Raw genomic sequence first — 11,996 nt, 5'->3', positions numbered from 1 at the left:
CAGCATGGAAGGTTTGAGTGTTGTTGAACACGGCAGTTATCGTTATCTCAGCAACAGCAAGATGTTCTGCAAAATCTCGAGCCAAAACTGCCTGTGTCTGGTGTGCACAACATACTCGTTTTCACACAGTTGTACCTTGTGTGTTATCTATGTTAAGCGACACACTCATAGCGGACCAAGGTAATTCTGGAATTGGGGTCACACAGTGTACCCATTTCTCAAAAATGCCGAAAAATATCAAGTTGCGTCTTAAGTGGAAACATCTAGAATGAGTTTAAATGATACATGGTATAATTTGTTCAATCACAATACAGGTCTGCTTGTATTATACTCTTACAAAAGTTGGGGAACTTCATTTTTAATTTACGATTGAAACAATTGGGTGATATATCGGAGTCAATCAATGCTGATATGATGATGATGAATGTTTTGAGAGTTCATCACCACTTGCACTTCCTTATGACCTTGGTTGTTTGTACAGTAATTGCTCTTGAAAGATGATTAGTGTATGACGTGAAATTTGCATGTGTACGATTTTCATTTAAACAAACACTAACAACTGTGCGATGCAAGATGATTGTCAAAATTAATGGTCTACTGGTGATTTATCGACCTTCTTGGAAACTGTCAAAATCATGCACGTGTGTGGGGCTACTGTGTTGTGCGCGTGCATCCCATGCGTTGTGTTTAGGGGCGGTGATAAAGAGAAATGGTGGTGCGTTCATAAGATGTCTGTCTTTGAAAAGTTTGTTAACGCTCATACTGCCTATCCAAATTGAAAGTTGAGGTTCCCCTACTTTTTATGAAGAGTATATGTCCTCGGAACGAATGTACTGGTAATGCCCCCACACACGGGCGATTGGCTAACATCCGTTTTGCCGTAAAGTGAAAGGCTTAAACATCATGTAAGCCAAATGTATATTTTTTCTTTTACTCTCAAGACAATTATTCAACACTTGCAGGCCCGTATAATTTTTCTAAAACGTAGCTATCACAAATGTAATCTACCCATGTAAGAATAAAAGAAGATGAAATCCAGAAAATCCAGAAACCTCTTTATGTTCATCAAATAGCATATTCTAAAATGCAAATCAAGCATTTAATCTGCCTCATTCTGCACATCACACAATTTAATGTGTAATGTAGAACAGTTTGATCATTGCAATCGAACTAAAATTATATTTTCATTCACTAATTCAACAAATTAATCTTACATAGTGAATAAACACATTCATGATGTCGAATACATGTGACGTTATTACAGCGTGCCACTGGACACTGAACAGTTATCCTTTAATGGTGTAGATCTGGTCATGAGCAAATTATTGAATATTGATAATGGAAATTTCATCTATGATTATTACAGTTATAATCACTCGTCTGTAATTAGTAGTCTGTGGACATTGAATGACAATCAAATATCTGTCCCCCTGGACATTGAACATTGAACCCCTGAACCAGCTAACAATGCTGGGAAGAAGGATGGACATCACGTGTAAGCATTGAATGAAGACAATATTTAATAATTTATTATATATTGACATTTTAATGCATCACTTTATATCATCACATTTTTAGGCTGTCACATGAACATTCTCATTACATTATGGTAACAATGCATGTGTAGATCAGCAACTTACTCAGATACTGAATGATGTATATGTGTAACTAAATCAATTGTTGGGTGGATGTGAAGGACGAAAACAGACCTAGAGGAGTAACATTCAGTATGGAAATGTTCGATGAAACTTCTGTTGGTAGATTCTGTCAAACCTTTCACTCTGAGCAACTGTAAACCAGTGCTTCCAGTCGCCAGTTTCACCTGAAAGAGTGAGTGAGTTTAGTTTTACGCCGCACCCAGCAACATTCTAGCTATATGGCGGAGGTCTGTAAATAATCGAGTCTGGAACAGACAGTCCAGTGATCAACAGCATCGATCTGCGCAATTGGGAACTGATGACATGTCAGCGAGCCTGAACACCCGATCCCGTTAGTCGCCTCTTACGACAACCATGGGTTACTGAAGATCAATATTTTAACCATGACCTTCACGGGTCTCACCTGAAAGAATGGATAAATCTTTACATGTCACTTCTCCTTAGAGGAAAGTTATTTTACTTGAATATTATTTCCAATGAACTCATAATTAGTAAACGCAATATCAGAAAAACACAGAACACATAACTCACTCACTCACACTGTTCTAAGAGATCCTACCTTTCCTGAAATGACCAGGAGACCCTTCTTTCCATGGGGTAGAAAACATTGGTTTTTTCAGACACGTGTGGGCGTGTTTCAGCTTTGTAAACCCGCATGCTTCTGCAATTTCTTCATAAACCTTGTCAGGGAGAGGATGCAGAATGAACTCAGCCAACTGTTTAACCACTTTCACTGCATTCTGAAAAACGATTTATTGTAACAAATATTTGTTCAAACATTTTAAAATATCCAATTCAGTCGCTGTGCATCTAAATAATCGACATAATGGTTGATGAAACATTGTACATGTTACGCTGAGGCATCAAGCGAGAAAGTTTATGTTCAATCTCGTAGTCCTATTTCATAAACATTATCAGGCTACTTTGACATTTTCTTCAATAATAAACATTAATGAAAACGTTGCCATGTCAACATGAAATGCAGATGCAAATAGTGTGGTTAAACACTTTCGATTTTTAAGTATTCTTGCCACATTTAAAGTTCAAGGTCACATTTTAAAGTTCAAAGTCAAAGACCCAGAGGATGATTTTTTAAGGTGAAGGGCTTTGCTGTGTGAGGTTCCATCTGACAATGTGTGTCATTTAATGGCTTTATGACATGATAGTGATTACCAAGGATGTATAACTTCATGATAGATGATAGATTTGAATGAATAGCCGATTGGAGAAGGGCTTTTAGAAAGTCAAACGAACTGTGGACTGACCCTGAGTAAATTGTCATTTGACGGAATGGTGTGCCAAACCATGAAAAGTATGATATATGTTGTCATTATATTTGACATCACTCACTTTCTTCAAGTCTTCATAATGTAGCTGAAGAAAGGGAACATCTGGGTAATCTCCTGGAACCTTGTTCCATGACAGGGTGTGATCAAACGCAGAGTCATTGGGTACTGAAATTTATGTAGCCCACATTATATTTTCGGACAAAACAGAACAATGGGCCTCAACAGGAACCGATACTTCTAGTACAATTTTTGGATGTTTGCTGAAGCGTTCGCAACGTTACGACCTGTCGTTAACCATAGGCTTACAAATGTCGTAACGCTACGAACGTTTTGTGGATCGGGACCCTGGTGATAGATAACCTCGAAACAAGTCTAGAAATATGTGGCAAGTCTAGATTTCCACAGTTTCCTAAAATGGAGAAACTTTCTGATCTCATTTTCATTATTTTTTATGATTATTATTTTTAACCCTTCTTTCTGTAAAATATGTTCATTTCAGAGCCTAGATGTTGGTTTGTGGTTGTGGTACATTGAACTTAACTGTTTCCCTTGATAAATGCATCTAAGAAGTTATCCCAGGAACCAGTGAAAGACGGCCCTGCTGATTCATTCATCCAGTTCTGATTAGTTGACTGGAAGAAGTAGGACACTGCAACATCCTTCGGATTTCGCTGTACGTTGATTATACGACACTTTCGTTCCCAAATTGCTCTTGGTAGAATGCTGGAACAATCAATCAGTTGCCATGGAGATAAAACTATCAAACAAGAAAAGTGATAAAACTATCTGGCTCCGATATATTATCAACACACATCACTTTAAAACATAAGTTACCATCCTAAGGCCTCAGCGATACCCTTAGAGATAAGTGAAAAACATTTGATCCTTTAGATTTTAGATCATACAATATGTTTCACGTGCGAGAGGTTGCACGTGATTGAATTCCGTGTAAAGTCGTAACGAGACCATAATAAAAGAACCTGCTGAAAATATTTTTTATACGACGGATAAAACAGTAACATAACATTTCCTTTATGTTAAGAATACTGCACAGGTAAGGTTACACTCACGTAAAATACAGCCTTTACAATAACAAATTAGTCAAGGCAAGTACCCCCTACACGATTCAGATTGAGTGTACATGTCGCTTTGTATGAACAGGTTCACTTGAAGACTCATCTCGTATGCATGAGACATAACTATCTTTGATGCAGCAGTTTTCAAAGGCTTATATCAAAGGAACTTCATAATGAATGTTATAGTCACCGTGGTATCATGTGGGTTGTCAAGATCCTCGGAGAAGCAATGGCATCTATGACATCTTCATTGCGTTGGTCAATATAGGAAGAACCCAGCCAATGCTCTGTGTACTTCGCTTCGCCTTTAACGATCATGTTGAGAATCTCCCATGTCCAGTGGGTACCTGTAGAGTTGAGAACTGGATGATAGGCATCAGCACACTGCATTAGGCCGTATGTCATCCTATGTGACCCTCAGCAAACTGACATGTTATACGACATAGCATTACAACCACACGTGCGTGGTCTCTACTGTGTGAAGACCTATTGTTTGACTTCATGTCAACAATTTCCCTGAAATAATTATGGCACACGTCGTATTTGTGCCATATGGTTTTGAACTATACATCCATTTTGTTAAATTGAGTCAGCTGTATTTTCTGCTACGATGGAAACCACATTGTTTCATTTGATTTGACTAAGACTAAAAAACACATTATTTGAATTAGTTTGACTAGGTCTGGAGTAGAAAAGAAACATCTAATCCTTCTATCCACACTCCGGCACAGCGATGACTTCGCATAACATCACTGCCACAGGTTAATTTGCATATCACGTGACCGGACTTTTCTCTTGTTTGTAAACAAACGCGCATATTCATAATAAGAAGAGACTGGACTCACGAAAGCTTTTCGGCTCTCTCTTCATAATGTTTTACATTGTTACATATATATTCTTCCACAAATGCGACAGTAAGGTCTATGACGGTACATATTTAGATATCAAACTGGCTGCATCGTTTGCTCTCCATCAGCTTTGATGACAGCACGTGGAGCCGTACAACCTATGTAAACAAAGGATCGCTACGAAAATCGAAATAGTGTTACATGTGTTTGGATATTTTCTCAGTGAAACTAAACCATTCTATTAAAGATGTTTAGATAGATGTGTAGACTCGTCACAAATAAAGTGTAAACGAAATGTGTACATTATATTGAATGGACATTGCAAGATGTGACGAATCGTCACATTTTTGCCGCATGGAACTCTGGGTAGGAGAGTGCCTTCCATCGTGAAACACAACATATGAATATATATAGTCACGGGTATTTACCTGATTTAGGATATGTACACAGAAAGATGTCGTCATCTCGTACTTCACGGGTCCTGAAGGAGGACAGAATGGGGATGATACCACATGGAACCACCATATCTTCAAACATAGTCAGTTTTAGACTGAAGCCAGCCCTCATCCCTTCTTCAGCTCGAGTTGACATGTCCTCTCCTGGAACACCCGTTAAGAATAATGTGAACATCTCCAAGGTATTATTCTTATAATTTAAACACAGGTAATTTCAATGAAACCTTTGAAATATTTCTATGAATAAAGTACCAAGATTTTTACCATTTTTCAGATGAGAAGAACTGGACATACAACATCAAAAATTTTAAAAATTGTCTGGGACAAGGAAACTATCGCTCAAAAGTAGGTTGCTTTTGTCTTTTTTGTGCAACAACGCACAGCTAAGTATCATATTAGGCTAAACGTTTGGAAACACATCTCTAGTTTGACAAAGCTAACAGTTAGAGAGCATATATGGTGGACTGCTTCCCTAATACTTACCAAGACTCGCCCCAGCACACCGGAAACATTACCTGTTTGTCAGACGATAACACTCGTGCCTGACGTCACGTAACTGACCACCTCTACCAGTAAGACACTGAGAGAGCGCATTGGTCAACCATGCCCAGTGGTCTTTCCCACCACGGACGATGTGCGGGACAAGAGTTCATTTGAGTTGGGTTTTACGTCACAATGGCATTATTCCAGCCACATAGTGACTCCGGGACAAAAGATCATAGGCACCTGCAGGTACGTTAGCCATACTTGGTAAGGCGCTGCAAAGGGAGTGAACTACACTAAACGCCAAGAGAAACGTTACCCTCCTACCATTATGAATTACTTAAAAACTATCAAAGATATGTTTGAAGGCATTAGTTTACAAGAAGGCCGAAAAAACACAGCTTTATGCAAATCACAAAAAAGTATTCTCAAATGCATTTATATTTAGGTGAAATGCACCTTAAATTGTCCTATTTTCGACCATGCCGAAATAAACCAATAACAGTGATTAACAGATGTCCAAAAGAAAAGTTGAAATAAAATTCTGCTTGAGACAAAGATAAACCATTTTAAGTCACCATTATTCAACTATTAAAACAAGAAACAACTGTTGTAGAGTGTATAAAATTGTAACAGAATCATTCCTATAATTTCAGTCTTTGAAAACATTTTCTGCTGATTTGCATTAGTGAAACAAGTAAAACGTGTCTTTAATATTGTGAAAAAGCATCTAAAATTATCAATGTTAACAATTTTGCAAGCAAAGTAACATTTTTTCCATTTTCTGTTTAAACTATAGGTTATTCACTGGTGTCGAGGGGGACATGGGCTGATGTACCCTCGATGTTTGTTTATGTTCCCTGAGCCCGAAGATTAACAGCTGAATAGAGAGAAAGAGATATTGGGATCGTGCAGATGGAGTCGACATGCAATCCTGTTGCCACCGTCCTCGGATGCCACCGTGTCACGGTTATAAGTCAGCGCTACAGACAGACTGTGGTCACCATAGACAGACCAAGCAGTGGACGTCTATGCATCACAACGCCAGCTGAAGATAGGTACCTCCGTCATTAAGGAAGGAGGGTAACATTTCTTTTGGCGTTTAGTGTATACTCCCTGAAATCGGAATATTAATTCAGACCATTCCATGCCGCATATACGAATGTTTTTCAATGCATGACTTACAACTAATCATGTCATCTCAAACTTTCACTATTCCCAATCTATGTCATCTGTCTGGATTGTTTGCGCCCTTACAATGCCACGCTAACATGTTCTCTTCAGTGTCATGTTACGCCTTGTTCTTCTAGAACTACGCTCACCTGGCTGAGAGGGCCATTTGAGATTAATGCACAATGCCATTACATCACTAGAACTACGCTCACCTGGCTGAGAGGGACGTTTGAGATTAATACACAATGCCATTTAATCACTAGAGCTACGCTCACCTGTCTGAGAGGGACGTTTGAGATTAATACACAATGTCATTAAATCACTAAAGTACTGTCGGAAATGTGAAAGTGTGAAATATCTGTTAAACTAATTTCGGCCTAACTACAGTCTCAGTGGAGGGAGATAGGACACGTAGAAAAAGGACTTTACTGAGGAGAGATGAGTGCAGAAATGAGCAAAGCGGTGTTTTTCTAAGTCCAAAACGATTTATTTGGAACAGGCCATGGGTTTATGCAAAGTAGTGTGCGACGATATTGTATTACAAAGGACACTGCTTAAATGCCCAATTTGAAATTAGACGTAGCTTCATTATAAACGATAGCTGGTGTAAAAATTAATAACTTTCATGCTGAAACTATTAAGGATGTAGCTACCATGGAGTTTCACTGTCACCATAAAAAGAAACAGATAGGAGGGTTCGTCTCAAAAGCAAAACCTGGACGGGTGTCGCAGACGATCGTTTGGATCGGCCTGGGGGATAGAGATATCAGCTAAGATGAGATAATCCTTTAGGGCAATTATACTGGGGAAGTACACGGCATGTCATAACAATTTACAAATAATATCCAGTCCTGTCGATCTTCGCGATCGGGTGGTCATGCCACACTATATATTTTGAGACATTTAATACGATGTGTTTCTATGGTTATCAGGTATCATACTCTTATACATATCTCAACATAAACTTTATGAAAGGAAGACACGTAAGATGTTAATCAATAGATGAGGCATAGTCAACACACATGGATAAGCACAAAATACCTTTGAGATGACCCCTTGTGCCTGTAGGCAGCACATGCATTTCATGCCAGGTGAGTCGACGGTCGGTCGTCATATCTGGCTGAGCGACCTAATTGCCATCTGATAGTCTGATCTATTGTTTTCAGCATCTATTCGTACTTTTTCTAAGTTTTGCCCGATTTTACGAGTAAACATGCTTTTCTGGATATCCTATTACGCATCCCACTGAATGCCAAGTTAGGCCGAAGTGGGTTATTTCGCCATATGCTATTTGCAGTTGTGTAAATTGTAGGGATACAGAGTAACAGCCTAAAACAGTTTTTTTTCTATTTCCTACAGTACTTTTTTTAGTAGATTAGCTAGTGATATCTAATTACTTGTGGACAAGGGGTGGGGGTGGGGGTGTTTAGTCTGGGTTTGTCTGACAGAAACATTGTGGGTTTCATGCTAAAACATGAAGGTCCCTACTAAGATAGAGAACATAAATATATTCATAGGGAACATATTTTTAATAGTTCGATTTTACTGTTACTTTTTTATTTATTACTCGCCCGTGGGTGATACTGCACTGTGATATTTGTTACAGCAATATTACACTAGTGTAATACCGCTAGACGTATGACGTCGTAATGGTTTACAGTTATGACTTCACAATGCTAATACCTCTGTCACAATGGTATTAGACCTTGTTTGATTCGTGGAAAGCTGAGAGTCATAACACTACGTTGGCAGTTTCTATCAATTTATGTTGGAGAGTGATAAACAGAATACTAAACTCACTTCCGTGAAATACCATTTTTATTAAGCTCGTGAAAGATTTAGAATCAAATGTTTAACTCGTTTAATAAATATGGTATTACACTGAAGGTCGTTTAGTATCCTCTATCTATGTAATGTGTTTTCAAGCTTCCAGTTTAGTAATATAGCTTTTCAACTGGGTAGTACTGGTCACTTACCTTGTGTAGCAGTAACTACCAAAACACGTCGGCTGTCTGAGAGACTGTAGAATTGTTGACAGTAGCTTCAGAGTATTGTGACGGTACCATGTCATCTTTCAAGTGACTCTGCTGATGGTGACTTACCTTTGGTATCTGTGCCTTGCAATCCATGTTCGTGGTCCGAGTGAGTGTAGCAGTATTCACAGTCGCGTGCATGTGAATGCAATATCCAGGTGCGATTATGCCACGAAGGTGTATTTGGCACGAGCGTGATTTGACCAACGTGGAATATAAACATACAATACAGCTAAACGCTTTGCATCTTGGCTCTGATAGCTTAAGGGATACTGGTCTTCGATTATGTCCGATGCTCATTATCAGTGTGACCTTTGGCAGATTTAAGATGGTGAAACGTGGTCAGTTAATCTGTAATATTTCCAATTTCCAAAAACATGTAACGTAATATGGCATTTGTAAAGGTTTGTCCATCTTCTCAATGAAATTAATATAATACGAAAGCAAAAATCATGGCAGTAAAGCCAGTGATGAAAATATCCACCTCTCTGCGACAGCAACCAACCCCCAAGGAGGACCTAGGCAAGGTAGTCCAGGGGATAAGTATCATCACACACACAATGCTTGTCATAAGATAGATCCCCTCACGTGCCTACGAAAAAGACAATAGAAGATCTTCCAGTACTTTCAAGAATATAGCATACCACTGACCCCTATTACGCGATGTTATACACTTGGAACATTGCCACACAATGAGGAACACTGACTTATGATAAAGTGTAATAAACACAAAGTTCAATTTCTTGATGAGTACTAGTAAGAGTGAAGACTGTATAAGATATACAAGACAATGAATTTAATCTACTACCTTCACAGCTTACACACAGGTATCCCCCGGACGTCTCTGTGTATCTCTTCACCATGTTTGTGACACAGTTGTATTCAGATACATATGAAGGGTTGCGAAGCAGAACGACCTAAGTGAGACTTAGGTTGTTTTGACATTATAATACCCCACTGAACGTCATGTTGAGACCTAGATTGTGGTGAAATATCACGTTGATACATTAATATTTTTCAGAATTACAGCGTGTTGAATATGCATGATTTATGCAAAAAAAAGACCTAGCTAAGACTTAGGTTATTCTTCCTCTGAACGGGCCTGACTTAGGCCCGGATGTGACGGATCTCACACTGTGTCCCATTACCTTATAGTTACATAATAGTTTATTCATGGGTAGGCTACACGGGTATGGTGCAGACAAAAGCTTTTTCACAAACTGGAAAAACTGGTTCTCTGATGCGTCCTTGTCCAAGGTGGAGGTGACATTAATGACATCGAGCATTACAGAAATGATCGCATGATGTAATATGTAATGATTTGGAGAAGTGTGTTCAAAAGGTTTCAGTATTATTCAAACTATTTGTGAAAGGTTTATACTGATATATACAGATGAGCCTTTGACTCTTTGAACGAAAATTAGGTAAGATATATATCAACATACCAATGTCGTCTTTCTCCGACCTTGCCAAATACATAAAACAAGCCTTCACGTCAACTAAAATGGTGTCGTTTTTTTCAGCAATGTTATTACACGTGATGATAAGGCTGTTATTCTGTTATTAATGGTGCAATATGATACATTTACAAAACAAGAGATTATGGGAATCTAAGAGGTAATTTACCTATTCGATAAGGCCATTCAATTCGCTATTACGCCCTTTCTCATATTGTACGATTTCATCATTTTTATAGTTTGTGATACTAGCAAAACGTATCCAGTTACAGTGTAGATCGTTGTATAGGAATACTCTGGTTCAGGTACAACGACCAAGTGTCAAGCACAGCGGAGTTATGCCCCCTTATCTTTATGAGCGTGTGGCCTCTCTGTCGTCGTTTGACACTATAGCGGAAAATCAATTTTCGTCGTCTATGGCAAGCCATATTTTATACTGATTGTTTAGCCATTTGATATACTGAATGTATAACGTTAAACATAGGCATACAAATCTAAACTAACGGGCAAAAGAAACGACACTAAAATTGAATTTGATAATTTGGACTCGAACTCAAATTTTGTAAGTAGTTATGAGCTTAAAACAATCGCCACAACGCTTCCCTGACATTTGTCATGAAAAATGTTGTGTTTGGGCGAACGAATAATACTGAGCCTAAGTTTGCTTAGACTGCTTTTTGCTGGAGCCCTTTTCTATCCCATCCAGCTAGGGTCCGTGCAGGTAGCAAAAGTAATGTAAGTCCCCATGGTTCCTAGTATGGTGATCTACCTTCAGTTGTTGGCGATCTATAGCCCGTGTTTTATTCTGTATTGTCTTCTTTAATAAACATGTTTTAGTTTAACTCACTAGTTTTACATGCATATCTGTGATTCTCTAGTATTTTTACTGTTCATCATCGACAGGTTTTAATCTTCAAAATGTTTTCGCTTTTTATTGTATGAATTGTTTTCGTCACGCTATGGCTGAAATATTGCCGATGTGACGTTAAATATTAACTCACTCAATCACCTTTCTATCCCGGACTCATATTCTATGACAATATTCCAGCCATATTGTAGTGGCCTGTAAACAATCAAGTCACTACAACAGGTCGTGAAGCACGAAAGTCTCGTGAACGGATTGCTTGAAGCACGTGCATCATTGGGGTATAAGAGTGCACACAAAACTTCCTCGACATCAGACCTTCAAGTCAACTTCAGCGACCATGCCCTGATTATCGCAGGAATCCAGAGAGAGACATTGGGATGGTACAGATGGGTGCCACTCATGCACATGTAGCAGCGACCTTGGGCTGTACACGTCTAGCCATCACGAGGCTGATGACACGCTGCAGGCAAACAGGGCGGACAGTAGACTGGCCAAGAAGTGGAAGAAACCGTTTCCTACCTGTGACGTCATCAGCAGCGACTGGGCTTGGACATCCTATCAGTCAACGAACAGCAGCACGACGGTATCCGCGCCTACGGACCCTACCGTGGTGTACGGCTGACGCTTTAACATCAAAATCAACGTCTTCGATGGGC

General features: G+C 39.0%; 1 protein-coding gene across 1 annotated transcript; it reads right to left on the bottom strand.

Annotated features, from left to right (window-relative positions):
• Positions 1-1,678: 1,678 nt before the first annotated feature.
• On the bottom strand, positions 1,679-9,116 carry LOC124261046 (sulfotransferase 1B1-like). Its single transcript, XM_046695368.1, has 7 exons — positions 8,959-9,116; positions 5,300-5,470; positions 4,214-4,370; positions 3,489-3,670; positions 3,009-3,112; positions 2,218-2,398; positions 1,679-1,822 (listed from the first exon to the last, which is right to left on the bottom strand). Exons 2-7 carry the CDS (start codon positions 5,460-5,462, stop codon positions 1,725-1,727), a joined length of 885 nt encoding a protein of 294 aa, XP_046551324.1. The 5' UTR covers positions 5,463-5,470; positions 8,959-9,116; the 3' UTR covers positions 1,679-1,724.
• Positions 9,117-11,996: the final 2,880 nt, after the last annotated feature.

Source organism: Haliotis rubra, unplaced genomic scaffold (assembly GCF_003918875.1).
Source record: "Haliotis rubra isolate DU_JTF1 unplaced genomic scaffold, ASM391887v1 Scf786, whole genome shotgun sequence".
Lineage (NCBI taxonomy): Eukaryota > Metazoa > Mollusca > Gastropoda > Lepetellida > Haliotidae > Haliotis > Haliotis rubra.
The sequence above is the reverse complement of the archived record's forward strand: the minus strand, read 5'-3'. Positions and strand labels throughout refer to the sequence as shown.

Coding starts and splice junctions, on each gene's coding strand:
- LOC124261046 (XM_046695368.1), bottom strand. CDS start 5,462: ATGTCAACTCGAGCTGAAGAAGGGATGAGGGCTGGCTTCAGTCTAAAA. Junction 4,371..5,299: donor GTGTACATATCCTAAATCAG/GTAAATACCCGT, acceptor TCAACTCTACAG/GTACCCACTGGACATGGGAG. Junction 3,671..4,213: donor ACAACCCACATGATACCACG/GTGACTATAACA, acceptor TGATTGTTCCAG/CATTCTACCAAGAGCAATTT.